At 45.3% G+C, this 24,649-nt stretch overlaps 1 protein-coding gene across 1 annotated transcript; it reads right to left on the reverse strand.

Moving 5' to 3' along the window:
• Window positions 1–15,438: 15,438 nt before the first annotated feature.
• On the reverse strand, window positions 15,439–16,398 carry LOC131298662 (protein MAINTENANCE OF MERISTEMS-like). Its single transcript, XM_058324138.1, has 4 exons — window positions 16,240–16,398; window positions 16,048–16,188; window positions 15,785–15,952; window positions 15,439–15,699 (listed from the first exon to the last, which is right to left on the reverse strand). The coding sequence occupies exons 1-4, from the start codon at window positions 16,396–16,398 to the stop codon at window positions 15,439–15,441; spliced, it is 729 nt and encodes a 242-aa protein (XP_058180121.1).
• Window positions 16,399–24,649: the final 8,251 nt, after the last annotated feature.

Below are 24,649 nucleotides of genomic sequence, written 5' to 3' on the forward strand. Positions count from 1 at the left end.
TATCCTGGGTTTCCTATACGAGTTAGGAATCCTATGGCAATGTGGATACTTGGGCAGCAAGCATCCATAAATCTATAAATATGAGGTAAAACTAGAGATGAAAGGTACGCAATACTTTGCATTCTTGCTTTCCTACTGATAATTAGGGTTTGACTGCTAGTACGTGATACTAACTTTGGCATCGGAGGGCCTTTGCCACGAGAGGCAGAGGTGCGCTCACCCCCTGTCTATTTTGCAGATTAGGGTTCCGACGACGAATTAGGGTTCCGGTGAAGAGGCACGAGAAAGCCGTTGCAATCCAGTTAATCCGAAGCATCAATTGTTTTCATCCCCCTACAATTGGCGCCGTCTGTGGGAAAACGAACGAGTTCGCTTTTGAAATACGACCATGGTGGAAGTAACTCCAGCAACACCGCATGACCCAAAAGATGTGTTAGATGAAGGAAGGGACAAATCACCACCTGGGGCTCCGAGAAAGCCCCAGGGTGGGCACAGGAGGACCACGAGTAAGGACCGCCCCCTTACCGTCCATCACAACTCCAAAAATAGAGGAGATGGAGAGACGGCTTCGAGATCCACGAGAAGGAGTAAATCCCATCGGAGGGATGGATCGGTCGCACACTCCAAGAGTGAGCACCGTAGCGACGACCTTCTTGATAAAAAGAGGCAAGAAGTCGAGGAGTATGCTCGTCTGATTAAAAAATGAGAGCATGAGATCAGAGAATTAGAAAGAATCAGGGAACATCCAGAGGATTCCGGACTATCTCGAAGAAATTCTAGAGGCAATGGGTATGCTGTGGTACAATACAGAAAAGCTCCTTCACGAGGGAGAAGGAGCAGAAGCAGAAGTCCAACCCCAAAGCGACATAGGGCTTCTCCACGAAAAGAGAGGAGCAAGACCAGAACACCCGAGAGAAGGGTTTTTTCACGAAAAGGGAGGAGCAGAGACAGAAGTTCCACCCCCAAAGAAGAGGGAACAAGGAAACACCATCGAGACAGGTACGAGAGACCTGACACTGATTGGGCCAAAGCCGCGGCTCACAAATCAAAGGAGTTCGAGGATGGGACAGTGGCTGCACGAGAAGCAGCACGCAAGGCATTAAGTAATATTGCGGCCTCCCCATTTACAAAAAGGCTGCAAGAGGCCAGGTTGCCGAGCATAGTGAAGCACGGTGTGTTCGTACTTTACGAGACAAATACGGATCCCGTGGCTCACATACAGCATTATCAACAGGCTATGTTTATGCATGAAGGGGATGATTCCATCTTGTGCAAGATGTTTCCCTCCAGTCTTGGCAAAGTGGCTTTATCCTGGTTTCACAAACTGGCCCCACGATCCATACGAGGATGGAGGCAGTTGGCCGAGGAATTCACTGCTCGGTTCTTGACAAGCAGGAAAGCCCCAAAGACCTTTGAGAGCCTTTCCACCATGAAACAGGAGGAGAACGAGCAAATCAGGGATTATGCAAAGAAGTACTGGGAAACTTTCAACGAGATTGAAAGTTGCAGTGAGGAATACGCAATAGCCACCTTCAAGACTGGTTTACCTGTTCGGGGGGAGCTACGCCGATCATTGAATAAACATCCAGTAGCCATTTTGGCTAAATTGATGGAACGGATAGAGCAACACGCCAGAATGGAGGATGACATACTCCGTGAGGATGGCAGGACGGTTGCCGAACAGCCGAAGGCACCTGCCAAAAAGGTGGATAAGCCAGAGCCCAAGACTTATGGAGAGAGAAGGGAATATGGGCAGGCTAAGAAAGAGCCGTACAAAGATAAGCAAGCTCCTGACCCAAAAGCTTTCTTTTCTATCACTGCGGTTTGGAAGGAACCAATATACAGGATTCTTTATCGAATAAAGAATCAGCCATATTTCAAGTGGCCCCCGAGTCTAGGCGGAGACAAGGATGCAAAACGTGCTACGAATCAGCACTGCAGTTACCACAAAGATTGGGGCCACATGACCGAGGATTGTGAGATGTACAAGAGGCACCTTGATGATTTGGTCTCTCGGGGCTATCTCAAGGAATTTATCCAGGAGGATCCTAAGGAGAAAGGGAAGGCTATGGAGCTGGGTTACGAGTAAAACCCTAAAAGAATAATCCATATGATACATGGGTTGGCCACACCTTATACGAGAAAAGAGGTTAGGCTGTTACAAAGGCAAGTTAAGCACGATCAGCACGTGATGCGATTGGGAAACAAGAGAAGGCGAGAGACTAATGTATGCAATGAGAGCTTGGCATTCAGTGATGATGACCTAGGAGAGGTCCAAATACCCCACAACGATGCATTGGTCGTAACCCTACGAGTTGGGGAATATGACATTGAGAGGATCCTTGTGGACTCAAGAAGTTGTACAGAGGTGTTGTACTACGATGCGTTCAAGAAGCTGGGATTGGCCCAAATAGATTTAGAGCAATCTACAACACCCCTGATCGGCTTCGGTGCAGGAGCAGTCTGGCCCCTTGGAAAGGTAACACTACCTGTTCGGGCTGGAACCGTGGTATTGAGGACAGATTTCTTAGTAGTCGATGTTCCCTCTTCCTATAACGCGATTATAGGAAGGACATGGTTGCACAAGATGAGGGCGATATCCTCGACTTATCATCAGATGGTGAAGTTCCCAGGATCGAATGGGGTTGAAGTGCTCAGAGGCAATCAGAAAGTGGCTCAACAGTGTTTGATCTCCATCATTAAAACAGCCCCAAAGGTCCACCATGTTCATACGTTAGAAGCACCGGATCAACCAACTATCGAGAATGTTGGAAGAAGCCCGGCTGAAAAAGTGGTTGAAGGTTTGGAAAAGATTCAGATCAGCGAAACTGATCCTGAAAGATATTTTTTAATTGGGGAATCATTACCTGCAGAGGAAAAGGCTGAGTCAATAAGATTTCTGAAGGAATATGTCGATGTATTTGCATGGGTACCAGAGGAGATGCCCGGAGTGGATGCAGATGTGATCTGTCATCATTTGAACATAGATCCCTAGCATAAACCGGTCATTCAGAAAAAATGAAGGGCAGCCGTTCAGCATGTGGATGCAGTAATAGAAGAAGTCGATCGTTTACTGGAGGCTAAAGCGATACGCGAGGTCTACTACCCAGAATGGTTATCTAACACCGTTGTGGTGAAGAAAAAGAATGAGAAGTGGCGAGTCTGCGTAGACTTCACAGACTTGAACAAAGCATGTCCTAAGGATAGCTTTCCTCTGCCCAGGATTGACCAATTGGTTGACGCAACCGCTAGTTACGAACAAATGAGTTTTCTTGATGCATATCGAGGGTATCATCAAATTGCTATGTTCGGCCCTAATCAGGAGAAGACTTCGTTTATCACGCCACGAGGGTTGTACTGCTATAGTGTTATGCCGTTTGGGCTAAAAAATGCTGGGGCAACTTACCAAAGGCTTGCAACCATCATGTTCAAGAAATTGCTTGGAAAGATTATGGAAGTTTACATAGATGATATGGTGGTAAAAAGTCGAGATAAACAGGGGCATATAGCTTATTTGAAAGAGGATTTGAATGGGGAGCAGAGTGTGAACAAGCCTTCCAGAACCTGAAGAAGTATCTGGCCGAGCCCCCACTTTTGTCAACACCGCAATAAGGTGAGTCTTTAATTCTGTATTTAGCTGTTTCCGAGCATGCAGTAAGTGCAGTTCTGTTAAGGGACTTAGGGATGGAACAAATCCCTGTTTATTATGTTAGCAAGACATTGCTAGATGCGGAAACGAGATATCTGCCTTCAAAAAAGCTTGTCCTGGCACTTAGGACAGCCACGAGGAGGCTGCCACATTACTTCCAAAGCCATAAGGTTGTGATTTACACTGACTTTCCATTGAAATCACTGCTACGAAAAGCAGACTTCTCGGGAAGGATCTCGACGTGGTCCATGGAGTTAAGTCAATACGATCTCGATTATCAGCCACGCACAGCAATCAAAGGCCAAGTGTTGGCTGATTTTGTGGCGGAGTTTTCTCCCACGGTGGCTCCCCAACCTCTTACGAGAAAGGAGCAGGCAACAGAGACATCACCCATAAAGAATCAACCCCCAGCCGAACAGGATCCCATGGAACGGAAGCTGTATGTTGACGGATCAGCATGTAACACAGGGTCAGGGATTGGGATTGTGCTTTTTCCCCCTGATGGAGTGATGTTAGAGCTATCTGTTCGGCTAGGCTTTAGTGCGTCAAATAATGTGGCAGAGTACGAGGCACTTTTAGCTGGATTGAGGAGTGCAAAAACCCTAAAAGCAAGACGGGTAAGGGTGTATTGTGATTCACAGCTTGTGGTGAACCAGCTGTCCGGCGAGTACGAAACTCGAAATGAAAAGATGGTGGCCTACGTGCAGGCAGCCAAGGACCTGTTTGATACCTTCGAAAGGGTGTATATTGAACAGATAAGCTCTGGACAGAATGCTCATGCAGATTCATTAGCTTGGTTGGCTGCAGCTGTCCCAACTGAGTTCAAAAGGAAGGTGGCAGTAGAATATCTGAATGAGCCGAGCATTGGGAGGAACATAGACTTGGTCTTGGACGTGAACCAAGGACCAAGTTGGATGGACCCAATCATGGAGTTCTTACGAGATGAGATACTCCCTCCTGACAAAAAGGAGGCCTACAAGATAAGAATCAAATCTGCTCGGTTCTGGCTGTCCCCAGAGGATAAGTTATACAGGAAATCCTTTACAGACCCATATTTGCTATGTGTGCATCCTGAGATGGTGCAGAAATTTCTTCATGAAATCCACGAGGGAACAAGTGGGAGCCATGCTGGAGGCAGATCCATTGCCCACCGAGCAATTACCCAAGGCTACTGGTGGCCACACATGCAGGAAGATGCAAAGGTGTATGTGAAGATTTGTGAAAGTGTCAAAAATTCTCACCAATGATTCGAACACCCACCAAGGATCTGGTGCCTTTGACAAGTCCCTGGCCGTTTGCTCAATCGGGGATGGACATCGTGGGTCCACTACACAAAGCGACTGGGAATCGAAAATTCCTGCTTGTGGCAACTGACTATTTTACTAAGTGGATTGAGGCAGAACCACTGGCCAAAATCACTGAACCTATGATAGAAAGGTTCGTGTGGAAAAGCATCATCACTCGCTTTGGGGTCCCATACTCATTGATCACAGATAATGGATCCCAATTTCAGAAGAAATTCGAGGCTTTTTGTGCTCAGTATGGAATACAAAATTATTATTCCACCCCAGCCTACCCTCAGAGTAATGGGCAAGCAGAGGCGTCTAATAAAACTATCCTTGACGGGATCAAGAAACGGCTGGACAAAGCTAAGGGGAAGTGGCCTGACGAGTTACCATTGGTTTTATGGGCACACCGAACAACGCCTAGGAGGTCTACAGGAGAGACCCCCTATTCATTAGCTTATGGAACAGAGGTTGTCATACCTTTGGAAGTCGGTTTGCCGACCAACATGACCGTTTTGGTTGAAAGTGGAGGCAATGACAAGGCCCTTGAAATCGAGCTTGATCTCGCCGAGGAGAGGAGAGAAAGGGCATTGGTCCATCTGGCTTCCTACCAAGAGCAGCTAATGAAGAGCTATAACAAGCATGTTCACCCTCGAGAGTTTGGTGTTGGGGACCTCGTACTACGAAAAGTGCTCGACAACACCAAGTTGGCCAACGAAGGTAAGTTGGGGGCCAATTGGGAAGGCCCTTATCGAGTTACCGAGATTGTTGGTATAGGGGCCTACAAATTGGCAGATTTGGATGGTCATCCACTTCTGAGGCCTTGGAATGTCCATAATCTACGAAAATTCTTTGTTTAAAGAATCATTTCAGTTCTGTTTTAGATTTGCACATCGTGATTGTGTGAGAGTTACGAATAAAACTCTCTTATGTTCTAGTTTTGTTATTCTAAGTTGTAAGGGGTACGAATAACGCCCTCTTGAGTTTTTCAGGTTATGAATGAAGTTACTTTTTTAGTATAACTGTTGTGTTCTTGGTATTTGTTTTAAATACGAACTACGAGATTAGTTTCCCTCATTCGTATTGGGGAGCAGGGTATAGGGTATACATTTAAGTACGTGAAACTGAAACACAAGTATGAAACACTTGTAAGATTTTCAAAACTTTAAGTACGTGAAACTTAAACACAAGTACGAAACACTTGTGTGATGTTCTAAGTACGTGAAACTTAAAACACAAGTACGAAACACTTGTGTGATGTTCTAAGTACGTGAAACTTAACAAATACAAGTATAAAAACAAATTTGTAAACACTTGTATGCCTTGTTTAAAGTACGTGAAACTTAAACGCAAGTATGATTCTTTAAAGTACGTGAAACTTAACAAGTACAAGTATGAAAACACTTGTATGGAATTTAAAGTACGAGACACTTGGAAAAACAATTGGCTTGTATATGATGGCCACAACTATTGAAGTACGAGAAACTTAGTCCATTTTTTCAGTACGTGATACTTAACATGTATGAAACACTTGTATGGATTTTTAAAGTACGTGAAAACTTAAACCTTATCCAAACACAAGTAGTTCTAAGTACGTGATACTTAGAAGTTTTTGTGTGAGTACGTGAAACTTAACTGCTGTTATCAAGTACGAGATACTTAGAACATTTAAAAGTACCTGACAAAGTACGGGCCATGATGATTCACAAAATTTGCTACGTATTAACAGCAAAACAGGATCAAAGTACGAAATACTTAAGATTAAAACTATTTGCATCCGAACAGATGCAAACATGAGGATAGCCGAGCAAAAAAAAGTTATGCCACGAAAGGCCGAATACCTGTGTTAACAAAGTATTTAACTGTACTGGTGCCTCACAGGGCCAAAATACGCTTATGGTCACGCAGGACCAGCAACCAAAACAGTTCATATACTTACCAAATCAGTCCACATTCTGGACCTCTGGAGTGTTTGTTGATCTCAGTATCAGCACCATCTTCGACTGCGTTCTCTTCCAAGTCAATGGGCTCTAGGGTTGAAACCCGAGCAGGTGATTGAGCAGGATGCACATCTACAGCCGTGTCTTCTTCAGCATTGGCAAATTCTTCGATCTGCTGTTCAATGTCATCTACTGGATGCTCCGCTGGTTGTTGAATGGTCTGGGCACGGGTGCTCGGCAAGTCATTATCTTCCCAGAGGGGCCAATCTTCTGCAACCCCCATTCTGGTCAAACAAGCCTCCCAGCAGGCAGCCCAGATCTGATCTTGGATGGCAGGCATCTGCTCCACGTAACTGGAAGTGGTAGCATCAAAGCCCTTCTGGTATCCATCTTCGTAGGCCGCCTTTTTTGTATTGTCAATTTCGGACAGTGCCTGACTGAGACCCTCCTTGGCAGTTTCGAGTTTCTCCTTGGTCGCTGCAACTTCCGCCTTTGCCTTGTCTCTCTCTCTCTCTCCAGCCTTGTTATTGATTGAAGTTGCCTTGTGTTATCTCTCAACAGCCTGTTGCGCTCTTGTTCAACCTCTTGAAATTTTTGATTCAATACAACCATCTTTTGAATAAACTATGGGTTACCAGAGAGAGTTAGTAAAGTACAATACTAAGTTTGCAACTTATTTGAGGAAAGGTTTTTAGATATTACCTTAATACCACTGACGAGACTAGTGGATACTAGCCGGTCAGGTGCAGATCCAGATTCCTTCTGCATGTCCACAGGGAGCAGCAACCCCTGAGCTAGGGCAAATGCTGTTCTGATGAACAAGCACTATCCCCAACATGAACAGGACGGTCACCCTTAGTGAATGAAGGAGTCCATGTTTGTGGAAGCACTTGAGCAGTTGGTGACACAGGGAGATGGGTTTCTGTATCAGCTTGTGAAACAGAACCAGCAGGGTCCTCAGGCCTAGGTCGTTTGTCCCGATGAGCGTTAGCAGCATCAAGGGGACCATCCTCTTCCCGAGGAGAAGAGGACGATCTTGCTGATCCCCCCCTATTGTGACGTGATCGTGGGGGTGGGGCGCCAGTTGATGCTACCCTGCTGGTAGCACCACGTCCCAGTGTGGAGACAATAAGTAGAGAGCTCAGGTTAAGAGGTTGACGGGTCATTGTACCTGGTGATCGAGAATAACCGGATGAGGGAGACTGGCTGGTATCACGATTTAAAACCAGTTGTTCGAGCTGTTGCAGTTCAAAAACTGGTCCACGTGTAGATCTTCTGAGTCTTAAACGAGGAAGCAGCACGCCTTCCGAAATGGGAACTTCACCAGGTTGACCAGCAACAGTAACCCCAGCTTGAAGTCTTGAAATACGTTGTTGAGGAGCAGTTGATGTGGAAGTAGAAGCAGCACTGGTGCTGGGATGGGCAAGTCTTCTATCAATGACCCCTCTGTATGAAGGGTCGTATCCCAGCAGTATATCAGCGTCTCGACCCCGACCAGCTGTTCGGGTACTTGGTTCTCTTGTGTATTTTAGGATCCTGTTTATGTCCTCTGTTCGGACGTAGCTCGGCTCACGTCTAGGACGTTTGTTAACGTTTTCAGCTGCAAGATCGGAGTTATAAAACCAAAATTAGACACATAGAAAGCTATGAGAGAGCAGTAAACGAAGAAATTGCAAAAGATAAAAAGCAAGAGCATACGTGGATAGCCTCATATGTGGGGGCAATGGAGCCCTAGCACTTGGCCATCCTCTCCTAGTGGCTCAAAGGCTCCAGTGACATAAAGGAAATCAATCTCATGATCCCGAGCGGAGTCTGGCAGGTTGAGCACGAGACGCTTTTCTGCCCTTCTAACTTTGAAATAGTAGGTATTATACTCAGGGTTTAATACAATACTGTACCACCACTGAATATCCCAAATTCCTAACTGGGTCCCCAAAATCCTATTCAAAGCTATTACACCCATTATCAGCCTAAAGACGTTTGTTGATGCTTGCATGGGGGTGAGACGATACCAATTTAGGATCTGGCGGAGTAATGGGTGAAGGGGAAATCGGACTCCACCTTCGACGATGGCCACAATAGGGATACACATTCTATCCCAGGAGCCACCATCCCTATCTGCTCCTAGAGGGGCGAGTTCGAGTCCTACGTTATCTGGAATGGCATATTCCGACCTAAATGCCGCCATGGCAGCAAGGGTATCACAAAGCTTCCTAAACTTACTGGGTCTATGAGGGTTGTTATCCACCATGAGTATATTCAGAAAAGAAGAAAAACTGGAAATGGGTACGAATTGAAACCCTAGAAACAACCCACGAATCTGAGAATGAGATCTCAGATGGAAACCTAAGCAAACGAAATGGAGTAAGAACGAGAATCTTACAAGAATACTGTGACGATTTCCTAGAATGCAATCGAGTTTGCAGACGGCGGCGATGGCGGGAGGCTTAGAGAGAGAAGAAACTGAAAGTTCGAGTTGTATCTTGGGTAAAAACCCAAACAGCGCCCTTTCAGGGGTTTAAAAGCAAGAGACGGAGATGAAACGTCTCCTCTCACGCCGTTGCAGGTTAAGGTAACGGAAAGCAAAAACCGTTCTGACGCCGTTTCATAGAACGTCAGTTCGAGATTAATGATAGGCATACGAAATGTGCCACGTGGAATCGATGCCTCGGGATGGCACGAAGGCAAAAAGCGCCAAAGCATCAAATGAATATTAGAGCAGTGACCGCACGAGATCAGAAGAGTCTGATCTAAATAAATTTTTTGTTTCTAAAGCTTCATATATTGCCCCCGAACAGTGGTAAATGAATGAAGCTGGGGAGCAATTGTAGGGAGGTATTCCCGAGCATATACATTTAGTTGCCGAACACGTGGTGTATAAGAACACGTGTTCAAATTGAAACATGACTGATCGCCGGTCAGTGCTGACTGATCAGCAGATAGTGACATTCCGATTACCTTGGACCAAGTTGCATGCGAAGTAGCTGGTCCAAACAAAACTGTTCGGTTACGATACAGCCGAACAATTAAAGTAAGAACCGAGTACGTGATACGAGGGATAATGGGTTGAAAGCGATGCAATTGATGTCCGAACAAATGGTACGTGGGACCATAGTTTGAACATAGACAAGACAGTCGCCGTGCAAGATGGTGTTCGGCGATATGGATCAGTAACATGAGAAGTCATTGGTCCAGGCAGTCTGTTCGGCAACGAGATGGCCGAACAAGGAAAGAACTCCAATCAAGTGTTGGAGCAGAGGGAATACTCTGGAAGATTCCAGAGTAGTCATATCCCGTAAAGGAATAAAGATCCCGGGAATATAGGATCAGTTTAAGATACCCAATGAGAATGGGATGTTCGGCCCGTAATGGAAAAGAATCTTAAAAGGATTCTTTTCCATAAACTGATAAAGGAAACGAGACTCCTTGATATCCTGAGTTTCCTATATGAGTTAGGAATCCTATGGCAATGTGGATACTTGGGCAGCAAGCATCCATAAATCTATAAATATGAGGTAAAACTAGAGGTGAAAGGTACGCAATACTTTGCATTCTTGCTTTCCTACTGATAATTAGGGTTTGACTGCTAGTACGTGATACTAACTTTGGCATCGGAGGGCCTTTGCCACGAGAGGCAGAGGTGCGCTCACCCCCTGTCTATTTTGCAGATTAGGGTTCCGACGACGAATTAGGGTTCCGGTGAAGAGGCATGAGAAAGCCGTTGCAATCCAGTTGATCCGAAGCATCAACTAGTAAGGACAACCCACTGGGGGCCCATGAAGTGCACAGTCATATGAGGGAGATCTAACCACGAACGCTGTAAAGAACCGTAAATTTGTAAAATTGATTTAAATATTTTACGAGAAATAAAAGGAGGAAAATGATTTGGAAAATTGAGGATTGGGGTCAATGTGTTAAAGTGTTGCATTTGAAGGGTGAGTGTGTGATTTGTGCTAAGTGTGTATAACATATGTGTGTGTGAGCATAAGGAATAAAATTCCCCAATCTCCACTCTCTCACTCTCCCGTCCCCTCTCCCTCTCGGCTCCCATCTCTCTCTCTTACACTCTCTCCAAAATTCACCCAAACAACCCAAAACCCCATCAAAGCAACCTCAAATCCTTCACCTCCTTCGCGTATTTTCGTCCGTATATCGCCGGTTTGGGCTCGATGGAGGCCGAATCCTTCCGTTTCCAAATTTGGAGTTAGGGCTTGGAAAATCATTCAAATTCGTCCTTTGATCTTAAGGTAGGGAGTTCTAACTTTCAATATATGCTTATGATTTGTTTCTATCGCTTGAGTTGTGCTATTGATCGTGGTTATTGTTGTTGATGTTGTTGTTGTTGAGAAATCCATGAAAATCTGTAGAAAATCTGCTCGAACAGCCTTTGTTATCGATACCTTAGCCTTTGTTATCGATACCTTTGCGTTCCAAAACTCAGAAAATCAATCGTTATCGATACCTTTAGCCATTGTTATCAATACCTTTGCGTTCCAAAACTTAGAAAATCAATCGTTATCGATACCTTTAGCCATTGTTATCGATACCCTTGCGTCTGGAATGCCTCTGGACCAAATGGTATCGATACCATTTTCCATGGTATCGATACCTTTGGCTTATCTTTTTACTGTTTTGCTTCAAACTTCACCGTTTTGATTTTCAATCACTTCCAACCCATTCAAACACCTCCCCAAACGACCCCTAACTTGATCATTTGTATTCATAGACCTCATTGAACATTCCCATGACTCAAATGTTCGTTTGGACATGATTTTACGAAAATTGTTTTATGAATCAAAGTTGGGTTGAACGGTATAAATGTGATGGAAAATAGATTTTGAAACTTTGCGGACGACGAGAACATATCAGGACATCCCGAAAGGGTAAAGAGCCTGGCAGAGGACATCGGGGTCCTTTAATTGGCCCGGTATGAGTTATAAGCTCATAATTGATATTTCAGGACATCCCGAAAGGGTAAAGAGCCTGGCAGAGGACATCGGGGTCCTTTAATTGGCCCGGTATGAGTTATAAGCTCATAATTGATATTTCAGGACATCCCGAAAGGGTAAAGAGCCTGGCAGAGGACATTGGGGTCCTTTAATTGGCCCAGTTAGAGCTTCGGCTCATGACACATGTACGAGACACGTCTTGACATATGGTGTTTTTCAAAGTTTGTTCGGTAAGACTCACGATTGGTTTGAAATGGAGTGTTGGATTCAAATTGCTATTATTGTCCATCCGTTTGATCTTGCTACCATTGTTCATCTCGTGACTATTCTTACATTTCATATGCATACGTTGTTAGATTAGAGCTTTCTACTGGGCTAGTGTAGCTCAAACCCTCCATCATTTTCAGGTACTAACACAGGGCAGTAGCAACATGTTTGGAGTGCTTGGATGTGGACACGGTTTTGAAAGCTAACATTGAAGAGTTACTTAACCATCTTTGTAAACCTATTTTTGGAAGATGTATTTGTAACTCCATTTGACACTTTTGTATATTTTGGGGGCCGTTGAGCCGATGATGTACTTTCTGTAAACATTTGGACAAAGAAATGTAATTTATGGGAATGGAAATGTCAAACCCTTTTTGGGGCATGGTACGGTTAATCGTGAGGTTTTATTGTGGAAAACCCCTTTATATTTATGTTGAAAATCGAGGGTGTGACAAACGCCTCCACGAAACTGTCTCAGCTCGCCGATGCCTAAATAAGTTGACCCACTAAGGAACTCGTCTGTCCTCGAACTCAAAGCATCGGAGGGACAACTACCTAGCCTCATATGCCCAATTGCCAGGAGGAATGGTCAGTACATTCACCTTATCATAAAGCCAGATCCACAAAAGAGAGAAAAACAAGTAAAAAACCATAGAAAGCTAAACCGAGTGTGGAGGTAAAATGAGAACGTGGGAGAGACCCGAAAAAGGAGAGCTGAGTGATAAGCCAACCTGTAGGAGGAGAGGACTACCCCCGAAAGCTTCAGCCTCTCCAGAGTAAACTTTGTCCAGACCCATCAATGTCTCAGCCAAAACCACGGGGATCACGTCCTTCCGAGCCTCAATTTGAACGGCAATGCTGACCAGAGCTGAGCTAGCATGACCAGTGGAGGGTACCAAAAGATAGACCGCGAGCAAACACATGCAAAGGGCAATCATGTGCTGAGTTTCATAAGCTATGTCTGCAAGATCACCCGGACAGCACCACTACCCAATCCAAGGACTGTGGTTAGAACCTTGTGGATGCTCTCATGAACAGGAAGGATAATGACTTCTCCCGAGCCGAAGCTGCCAAGGTAGGCACGAAACTCTTCCATGGTAGGACAAAGTTCTTGCTCGCCAAAACGAAACACATGGTCCTCGGGATCCTAAAAACTCGCAGCTGCCCTCAAAAGCTCGGGGCAAAGACGAATGTTAGGAAGATACCTCATAGAGTAAAGACCATAAGCTCGGAAGTTGAGCCAATCAACACCCTCCATTGAAGCTAGCCATGGACGGAGCAAACCGGTGAGCGAAAGGGCCATCAGAAGGAAGAATGAGCTTCAGAAGAATAAGAGCCGAGTGGGATAGAAAGAATTTGGCCAGAATTTATAAGGATGAAGGACACAATTTCAACTTTCAAAGAGCCTCGGGTTTCAAAAGTGCAAATTTCCCATGAGTCTTGCATAAGAAAAGGCTTGGTCATAGCATGGGAACACAATACAAACATGCACTGACTCAGAAATGCCACTACACAAGTCAAACTTCAACTATCGTGCAAATCTGTCTTGGGAAACAACAAAATGCAGGCTGTCAGAAAAACAACCACGCACGGCATAATGAAGCCACGCGCGGCATATCCAAACCGAAAAAATCATCACGGTATTTCACTAATATACCGTGGAATCTTATGACACAACGCACGGCGTTTTGAAAGCCCGCGTGGCATACTGCATCTGCATTTCTACAGTTTTTGACGGCAAGAGCATGTAATGGATTTGAGGTATCTCATGGCACTAACGACCACTAGAACACACTCCAACATATATTTGGGACCTCAGGGACATTTCGTTTCAAGTTAACTCCCGAGATTCAAGGTCATAGTACAGAAAGTCGACATAGTCCCGTTCTTAAGTCATGTCAAAGTGTCAAATCGCGTTTCGGTCCGTTTCAAGCCATTTCTTCAAATCTCACAGGTCACTATGGTCAAAAGTAACTTGGTTTGAGTTCCGGTTTAAGTCCCGAGTCAAAATTCTAAGTTGTCACCCTCCAAAGTCAACATTTCCTTAGTTTTCTAACATGTTCTAAACATAAAGATGAATTTCTGAGTTATATGTCAAGAATTCAAGGGCAGTCACAGTCATATTCGAACCCTTGACAGGGGCATTTGTGTAAATTCTCAGATGAAACATCAATTTTTCCAAAAATAGTCATATTTCACTTTTTTGAATTCTACTTCTTTGTCAGCATATCTATCCTTGCAAAAACTGCGTGCCCGACTCATTTTTGGATAATTGGCTAGTTGCAAATTACGGTAATAGTCTTGGTTACTCAATTTTCTTTAAATAGTAGCATTAAAAGAAATTGAACGACAAAAGACAATGAAAAGGTAATCTCTACATATACAATCCCAAAGGGATCCATGAGTCGAAGTCCAAGACAAGGCATGCAAGCCTGATGCTCAAAATCCTACCTACTAAGGGTAAATAGGCACCCTACAAAAGGAAGCACGTAGGCTCCATCAAAAGACAAAAGCAAAAGAGGAAACTTAGTCCTCATACTCATCTCTACCCTCGTCCTCCTCAGAGACCTCCTCCTCCGCCTCCGAGCTAACAACCTCCTGAGTACGAGTCACTCTGGGCACAGTACTGCCAGAGGTATCCTCCAGATCAATGTCTGTAGGCTCCTCAGTCTCATCTGAAATGGCAATAAGCTCCTCCTCAATGCCGTCAGAGTGCCGCTATCTCTTTGACGGATGCTCCTCTCGAGAGCTCGCAGAAGAAGCCCATTGCGTAGGCATGCGAACAAACTTCCTGCGTAACCCCCGAGCCGCTCCTCATTTAGCCTGCAATAACATTCATAAAGCATTCGCATCATAATCATGAATAAGGGTAATAGAGGGAGACTAAGAGTAAAAGGGTTTACCATCGTCCCTCTAGCACGAGTCAGTACAGATAGGGAGTGCCCATGGCGTACTGCCGCACAAGCTGCTCCAGGCCCATCATGGCCGCCGCCATCTCCCTAGCATACTCCGGAGTCACCTGTACATTGAAAAGAAAGAATCAAAACGTGCAATGACTATGATAAAACGAACGAAGGAAACAAAAACAAGACATACCTGAGCGACGAACTCCGGAGGCTCGACTGTAGGACGTGGCACCTCCACCAGGACAGTGCAGGCAACCTAGCCTGACCTGCATCGCCGCCACAGGAGCTCTCGCCTCATCTGCCTCCATTTCCTCTCTTTCCTCCCCTACCTCTCCTACCACCTCTAGCACCTCGCACCTACCGTCAGGCCTCCCAGGGAGCATGGATCCCAAAGCCCCACATTAGGCGCTGAGCCTGATACTCTGCATAGTCAGCGCCAGCCTAAATCAATGGCTTGAGCTGAGAGTCTGGCTGCGTGAACCGCTCCACCTCCTCCAGCATATACTCACTCATCGTCAGCACGAGAGGAAGGAGCGGCCCAAGGACTAATAAAGTGTCTAGCCTTAATGATTCACGTGATACCCGGTCACCCAGGTACCACTCCGAGCCGTAAGGGGACTCAAGCAGCACCATCCCTCTCGTCACCTCCCTGCTCTGGGCCACATATGGAATCTCGAAACGATCCCAGATGCACCAGTGTACCTGCAACGGGAAGCATGCATCAGGAAATCAATCTAATGGAAATACACGGGGAATGTAAATTGAGAAGCCAAAGGTGCATAGATACCCGGTCGGGACGCAGCTCGTCCAAGTACAGCCGATCGGCATTCAGGTCACCATTTCCCTTCTTCACTCCTCGATACTCCTTCGACCAACGGAGGGCCCGAGGGAGTATCGTATCATCGAGACACGACATCGTGGGAGGGTACATGTCCAGTATCTCATATGTCCAAAGCTACAGAATTCAAAGCATCAAGGGTTAGCACGAAATGATATAAATGCTTGAATGGAAAGCTAACTAAAAATGAAAAGCAAGGATTCAAGATATACCTCCCAGACTTGCCAATAGCCACCAAGGCTCTTCCCAGCTCCTCGAGAAAGAGACCCCATGAAGGCGTAGCACACCCCCAAAGCTGCGCCACCCAAGTCAAAACGGGCAATCTCCCCGATATTCCTTAAGACCGGTATGAACTACAAGTGCACTCGGTTGCGTCTGTTGGGAAACAGAGACGCACCGAGTACGTACAACAAGAAACACCTCGCCATCTGTTCCTCCTGAACTCTACCCTCCGGGGGCTCCGTCCAAAACTCCAACAGTTGAGCATACGGCGCGTCCCCTTTCTCCGCCCTCAGCCTGCGCCCCAGGAGACGCCTCTGGAACTCAGGGTCTCTCCCTGTCATAGCATCATAGAGGATAGGGTCACCTCCGCCCTCAGCCCGATGATCGTCGCAAAGTCCAATGGAGTCACTGTCATCTCGCCGAAAGATAAGTGGAACGAGTTCGTCGTGTCCCACCACCTCTCAGCGAGTGCCCTCACCACCTGGCGATCATTACTCACCTTCGTCAACACGCTAATGAACTCTCCAAAGCCCGCCACCCTCATTATCTCCCTCGAGGCCTCTGGGAGCCTCCTATAAAACTTCGGCACATCGACCGCACCCCCGTAACACAAGATTGTGATCGCCTGTTACAACAAGTTGATGGCATTCAATAAACAGGCACGGTACTCAAAAATAGGCATAATATTCAAAGGTATGGAATTGAAAAGCATAAATACATTGTGTTGACATACGAATATTAAGGCATACCTCATCTCGTTGCGAGGACAGGTGCTGCTGGGGGTCCCTTAGAACCAAAGCCTCGTCGTAGGTAGTCCTCTCTGGCCTGTAGGCGTCCAACAACGAAGGCACCACCATGTGCCGAAGTGGCACGTAGGACTCCTCGATAAAAGGATGGCCCTCACCCAAAACAGCTGTCGCCTCATCCACCATGGTCCTTCGCGGGACCGAAACCTCCTCCTCCTCAACCCGTGGCCCCTCGGCCGCTCCAGTCTCAAGCTCGGCTAGTAATTCCCGCTCACGGGACTCGAGCAAGGCCTCTGCCAGTCCAGGCATCCCTCATAGGGTCTCAACTAAGTACTCAAAAGACGCCGTCTCTAGATAGTCACCTACACCTATGGGCCATGATGACCCTGCACCCACGCCACTGCCTGCGAACATGGCCGGTGTCTCCGGCTCCCAGGCCGGCTCCTCCTCGACAACGGGGGCCTTCCCCAAGTTGGCCCGAGGCTCTCTCACGGGAGAGGCCACCAACGGTTCTCGACTGGCCCGCGGCCGCCTCCTCACCACCCGACTCCATTGCACCCGAGCTCTCGGTCCCCTGGCCATAGCCAGACAACACCATGTCGTCACCACTGCCAGCCGCCGAGGCTGTGGCCTCCTCGACCATGGCTGCCGAAACCGAGCCCCCCATGGGCTCCAAAACTTCCTCGATCACCGCATCACTCTCCAGAGGGACCGGGGGCGGTGTAACCTCGACCCGTGGAGGATGATCACCACCAGGTATCTCCCTACTATCCTGTAGACACCCCAATCTGTAACGCCCCGAATTTTGGGTACGTTAAATAAAACATTTTATTGAAATAAAAGCTGAGTCCGGCTCTTTTATTACAACAAAAACATAAAAGGAGTACTTTTATTACAAACGGAAGGAAACTAAGGCTCCTAACTACAGCTCTGCTTGTTCTTCCATCACAGCTAGCTCCTCGGCTCCGAAGGCTTCCAAGGTGTAAAGCTCGCCCTGCTCATCTATGAGATCTGACATATTATACCCGCGTCGCCACCGGTATAATATGCCAGGGTCACCAAAAAGGCAACACCTTGAGCCAAAAAGCTCAATAGAACTATCCAAACCCTTTAACCCTTAACTTATGAACGAAGAACATAATAACAACAATTCCACTTAGATCATGCATATAGTCCATACAAATATTCGATTCTACAATCCTTACTTGACTAACGTTGTGTTCATTACTTGGACTCATCGTAAACCATGTTATTACTTCACTTTCCTTTTTACCCAAAAACTCCTTTTTAACTCACCCAACCTCGGTTCCGCCGCGCCGGGTTCCCATTGGCACACAACCGCATTGGCTCCGTACCGCGGATAACCAAGCACACACCCAACTGTGGGCATGCGTGCCCTTCGGAACTTCCGGATTCCGAAACGCGAGGGAGCGCGAGCGGGGAAGCAAGCGCTCGCAAAATACAGAGTCGCCACTTGGATTTTGAAGGTCCGACACCCAAGGAAGCGTATTTCGAAGCGCTTGCCGCGCTGTTTCGATTTGAAAAAGTTAAGGAACCAGTCCGTCATAACCATATCTGGGTTCGGGAGCCCGGTTACGAGAGGGGAAGGGTTTTATGGCACCCCTCTCGCCCAATCCGGAGATCGGTCTCTACTTAGGCATTTGCGAAAATGTTTGTTTTGCGATTCTGTTTCATTAATCAGTTTTTAGCCAAATAGGGCGGGGGAACAGTTAATCGGGGATTAAAACTGTAACAGTTTGCAGGATGTGATAAGATATGGCATGGATTAGTAAGATGACAAGTAATAAATGGAACGAAGTTCAAAAACATCGATCATACATCAAGATAGCGCTGTGTATGATTTTGGCACGAAGAAACAGCCAGCTTGCATGCGTGAGTTCATCCGCATGCAAGCAAACCGTCGCGCGACATTCCCATACCCTCGCGCGAGTGTTCATGTTTCACCAATGGTTTGAATTTCATTCCCTTCTGGGCTCTGGAAGGACAAGTGCTCACCCAGGTGCAAACCAAGCAGTTTATGGGTACTTGAAAGTAAACAATATTACAGCCAACAGATAGAAATATTATGAAAAAGCAACCCCTAAACAGTGGGGGTGTCTAAACGAAGGCCAAGGCCAAGCTGCTCATGCAAGGGCATTCCCTGGGAGAGAGAGAACCATCGCGCGACAGTATGAGACAGCCGCGCGATTGTTCTGACTGGATTTCCAGGAATTGCTTTGCATACTTAGGGCTCTGAGACATGTTCAGGAGCATTCCAAAAGCATTCCAAACCAAGAAGTGCTATAAACTAAGCCTAATAGTGATTTTCAACATGCAAAACAGCAAAGCAGTGAGCTAAATCTCCTTTAAAGACTTTTAAAAGAGCTATATGCACAATAATAAACGTAAAGACCAGGGTCCCTTCCCCACGTGGTCCATTCTCACGCAGACAGAATCGTCGCGCGAGGAAACAGGACCATCGCGCGAGGGTTTCCCAGCCAACAGACTCTTGAAACTCTGCCAGCTTTAGGGCCAGAACTGGTATCAATTACCAGCCTTGACCCTGCCAGCCCCCCTCAGGGGTTCGAACAGTGAGCAGAAAGATATTATACCTTTGCTTTGAGTGCCTTGGAAATGGCTTGAATGATGAGATGGTGAGATTTGGAGGGTGACTATGTGGGTTTGAGTTGTGTGAGGTATTTGTGCTTGAGCTTTTTTCCTTCTTTCTTAGGGAGTTTTTTTTGTAACCCTTTGCAAGGAAGCATGGGGGGGGTATTTATAGGAGAAGGGGGTTAGTGGATGGCTAACCAAGCCCTTGTAACCAGCCAACAATGCTGGTTACAAATGCTTGGTGGAGGAGTGGGTGATAAAGGTGATGGGAGAATGGGGGGTGAGGTGGTGCAAGGGGAGCCCCCCCCCCCCCCCAGAACGCTGTTCAGCCGAGAAAACGGGGTCACGTGGGTCTGTAGCCCCCTGACCAACACGCAATCTGGGTGAAAATGACAGGTGTTGACCATCGCGCGATGAAGTGAGACCATCGCGCGAGGGTCCAGCCAACCCCGCGATGGTCAATGGTCAAAGCTTTGACTTTGACCACCACCTGGCAAATGAACCATCGCGCGAGGGTTCCAATATGTCGCGCGACATTCAAACCCAAGGTTCAGGTTCTGATTTAAGGTTTTAAGGCTAAGGATGGGTTCCTCACATGCCAAACTCAAGCCATTCCAAGTTCTCGGGACTGTTTCGACCTGACTCATCATCGGGGAATCAAGAAACCGAAGAAGAAAGTAAAACGATCGGGAAGTCAGATTGGGGTGTCTACACCAACCTCGGTTCCGCCGCGCCGGTTTCCCGAGTATCCTCACAATGGTTCCGCCGCGCCGGGTTCCCGTTGGCATAACACACACAACTCACATAATGCACCCAAAACCGGTCATTATGTAGTTTCAAAATATTTCCTCCCTCGGATACACTTTTTTTTATCTTCGTTAACACACCCTAGGTGCCATGTCTCTATTCTCTTGGTTTTCGTGTCACGTTACATACATAGACTCCGTGGTGTAGGACTTTCCACATAACAAGCATTTATAAATTTCCAAAATGAATACAACAATATTATTCAACTCTTGACACACAACATGCTTGAATCACAATAACAACATCATGCATCTTATGCATCTTTAAACAAAGATAACCTTATCTACATAAGCTTAATGATCAAAGTTACTTTCAATGAACTTACTTTAGGGTTATGATACAAAACTAAATTATACTTAGGAATAGAGATAAGAAGTTCCTACACTATATTTGGGGTGGACGATAAGAATGTTCTACCTTGCTTCTTGGCGGTAGTAGTCGGCTAAGAAGATTCGGTCGTTGGTTTTGGATTTCGGCGGCGTAACGGCGTCGGTTTGCTTCGAAAGGAAGAGAGTTGTACCTTCTCTTCCTAGAAACAACTTTCTAACTAACTACGTTACTTTTAAAGATCTAACGGTGGTTTTGGGAGGTGGTTTGGTGGTTTCTCTCAAGAACACTCAAGAACACAAGAAAAGAAGAACTTTGAAAGCAAGAACTTTTGGAATTTCTAGAGAGAAGTTGGAGCAATGGTTTGAGGTGTGAGTTTAAGCTTTGGAATGAGCTTCTATTTATAGGCAAGGGCTCTCCCTCTCTCCCTCTTGGCCGGCCCCTCTCTCTCTCTCTCTATGTCACACTTTATTTCACATGACATGGTTTGATTGAAAGGTTGGAAGCTAAATTGGTAGGCTTGCATGGCTAGGTTAGTCCTTGGATGGGATTCTTGGAAGATATGTTGCAATGGAGGAGACATTGGTACAAGATTCATGGCTTAAACTATTGAGTTTTGTACAATGGAGGTTAATGGGGTTAAGATTTGGATAGGAAAGGAATCACCAAAGATTTGAAGTACTTTGAAAGACTAATGTCACACATCAAATCCATCTTCTTCTTCCTTCCACTTTCCTCCTCTCTCTCTCCCTCTCTCTCTCTCTCTCTCTCTCTCTCTCTCTCTCGGCCTCTCTCTCCTCTCCTCTCTCTCGGCCTCTCTCTCCTCTCTCTCCTTCTCTCTCTCTCATGTACTAACTATATATGTATATATATGTATGTACTAACATGTAGGAATACATTTAAACAATAGGTACTTTTGGTACAAAAGGGTAATTTAGTTTTTAAAGGGTCAAGATTTCCCCAATAAACAATTATAAAGTACGAGTACTTAAATTAATAAAATAATGTACTTTTGTACCCCCGGGAATCTTAACAAAATATTATTTTAATGGGTTAAGTACTTTGGTTGAAAGATGAGCCTATTACCCAATGGTTAATAGAATCCCTAATGGTTATTATCCAATGGATAATAAGGTACGGGTACTTTAAATATTAAACTATGTTTTGGAAATGACTACATGTCCTTTTTATTCTTACACATGTGATATATATATATATATGTACTTACAAAATAAAATAAGAAAAATGCTTTTGTCCAATGGGTAAAGATTACCCTAATGGTTATTATCCAATGGTCCATAGTTACTTGGGTACTTTTATTAGTAAAGTAATTGAAAAGTACTTTTCAAAATAATTATAAATGTCAATCATAGTACTTTGCTTAAATCTTTCAAAATCCTTTTAATATAAAGAAATGGGTTTCTTTTATCCAATGGATAATAGTTCCCCTAACAATTATCGTCCAATGGATAAAGAATAAAATCAAAATAATAAAAGAAAACAATTATTAGTCTAAGGTTCAAAAGGTTCAAGATGGGCAAAACGGTCCATCTTCGGTTAGGAAAACGTAACTAGGTGACTTCCTAGTCTGGTTACTCCATCAAGCCGGTTAGAAGCTAACTAGGCTTGCTAGGTAGGGCATATAAGTCAAGAAGCGATTCTTGAGGGTCCAAAGTGCGATTAGGATTTCTAGTCGAGAAATACGATGATAAGGCGATCGATTGTTTAAATACAAACCACAAGGAAATCAAATAAGAACATCAACGAGAAATAAGAAATTTCAAATAACAACGAGATTTTTATTGCACGAAAAATCGGAGTTGTTACACAATCTGGGCTTCCAGATTAGTTTACTTTCGGTTTTTGATTCCCCGATGATGAATTGGATCAAGAACACCCCGGGAATGTCGAGTGTTTGAGCTTTGAGTGTTTGCAAAACCCTTGAACCTTACCAATCCTAAGCCACTTCAAAAAGCCAAACACCCTACTGGCACGTGTTGATTTTGTTTGCGCGCGCCAGCCTGCGATCCTCGCGCACTGGTTAAAGTTGCAGCCGACCTTGTACTTTCCACTTCTAGAAGGTTTCTAGAAGATTTCCATTTATGAAAGATTTCCATTAATGGAATAGATTCCATTTATGGAATGCTTTCCATTAATAGAAGATTTCCATTAATGGAATAGTTTCTATTAATGGAATAGTTTCTATTAATGGAGGGTTTCCATTAATGGAAGGGTCTTGCCCTATAAATATCCCCCCCATGGTTCATCTTTTAAAGGGTTCAAAAAATCCATACATATTGGGTTAGAAAGGTTAAGGAAAAAGGTTACAAAATCTTGCACCCCATTTTCACACCACTTTCAACATCAAAGCTCAAACACTTTTCAAACCTCAAAAACCAAAGGTATAGCATACCTACTATCTTTCTGTTCTAATCCCTGAGGGGGGCTCGCAGGGCCAAGGCTGGTAATCAATACTAGTCCTGGTCCTAAAGCTGGCAAGGTTTTAAAAATTGCAGTGGTAAGAACCAGTGCGCGATGGACCCAGACACGCGCGTGACCATATCAGGTATCACGCGATGGTCTGCGTGAGGATTGGTGTCTTGCTGTTTTTGAGTATTTATTTACATATAGATCACTCTGCAGGCATGATAATAACCTGTTTACTGTTTTCCTTAGTATAAAATGCTAGTTTGTAGTTAGTTTGTGTTTCTGCTATTTTGGAGTACTCCTGGGATCTTTCTGGATATGTACCAGAACCCAAAAACGTGTAAACCAAACACTGGTTAAAAGGATCAGACCATCGCGCAACAGATTGGCTCCATCGCGCGACAGTCTGCTTCTGACCAGTGAGTGGCCTTGCATGGGTAGCTCAACTTTAGACCATTATTTTGTCCCCACACTGTTTATAGGGTGTCTTATTAATTTGTAGGACTTTTAGCCTTTAATTGCTTAGAACTGTATATTATAACTGCTATATAAACTGCTTGGTTTGTCCTGAGTGTGCACTGGTCCTTCCAGAGCCCAGAAGGTTTGAGAATAAAAGTTGTGGGTTTGAGCTCTCTAGTGTGCGCATGTCTTGGAGTTGCGTGCCCAGGAGTGAACAGCATGCAGTGAATTGTTCAGTGCATGCTGGTTTCTTCCTGCGCACGCCATTCCAAAACAGGGGCCTCCCAGTTTGTTTAAACTCCCACAGCAGTCTGTTCTCATCCTATACTGACAGCTCATCCATGCTATCATTCACATCCTGCAAACGTGTTACAGCTTTAATCCCCATTAAACTGTTCCCCGCCCCTAAATGGCTAAAGAATTGATTAATCAAACAGAATCGCAAATGCCTAAGTAGAGACCGATCTCCAGATTGGGCGAGAGGGGTGCCATAAAACCCTTCCCCTCTCGTAACCTGGCTCCCGAACCCAGATATGGTTATGACGGACTGGTGCCTTCACCTTTTTCAAATCAAATAGCGCAGCGAGCGTTTCAAGTTCGGTTCCTTGGGTGTCGGACCTTCAAACCCAAGTGGCGACTCTAAATTGAGCGTTCATCTGTCAAAAGCGCGCGCTCATCAATCCGCCCTTCTTTTTCCGAGCACGCTGCCACAGTGGCGACTCCGCTGGGGATCGAATCAATATTGGTCTATACTTAGATTTTAATACGCTCGAGAACAATCCCACAAAAATCTGTCAAAATAGTGTGCTTCACGCTGCTAAAGAAAGGATTGGTGATTTAACAGGATCTCGTGTCCGGCCATCCTGACTGGAGCTTTTCTGATTGTTCTCTCGTGTAATTTCTTCTAAGTATTGATCAATAAAGAGAGCCGAATTTGAAAAAGCATTTGCGAATTTGCGATTCTGTTCCATTAATCAATTTTTAGCATTTTTCATTTGCATCGATGTGGGATAAGCCTCGTTAGATCGTTTTGGCAATCCGGCACGGTTTACCGGAGCTCGGTGACCCTGAATTACCAACAACCTTCGACGATGATAAGTCATTCTACCGTTCGACTATTGCTCTGCATTTACGCGGGCAGCGGGAGTTATATCATGGCTTTAGTCCGAGGAACCCGTTATAAGCCAAAACCAGCCTTTGCATATACAAAGCATTA

Source organism: Rhododendron vialii, chromosome 8a (assembly GCF_030253575.1).
Source record: "Rhododendron vialii isolate Sample 1 chromosome 8a, ASM3025357v1".
NCBI lineage: Eukaryota > Viridiplantae > Streptophyta > Magnoliopsida > Ericales > Ericaceae > Rhododendron > Rhododendron vialii.

Coding starts and splice junctions, on each gene's coding strand:
- LOC131298662 (XM_058324138.1), bottom strand. CDS start 16,398: ATGACAGGGAGAGACCCTGAGTTCCAGAGGCGTCTCCTGGGGCGCAGG. Junction 16,189..16,239: donor CGAGGTGTTTCTTGTTGTAC/GTACTCGGTGCG, acceptor GTGCACTTGTAG/TTCATACCGGTCTTAAGGAA. Junction 15,953..16,047: donor GCTATTGGCAAGTCTGGGAG/GTATATCTTGAA, acceptor TGAATTCTGTAG/CTTTGGACATATGAGATACT.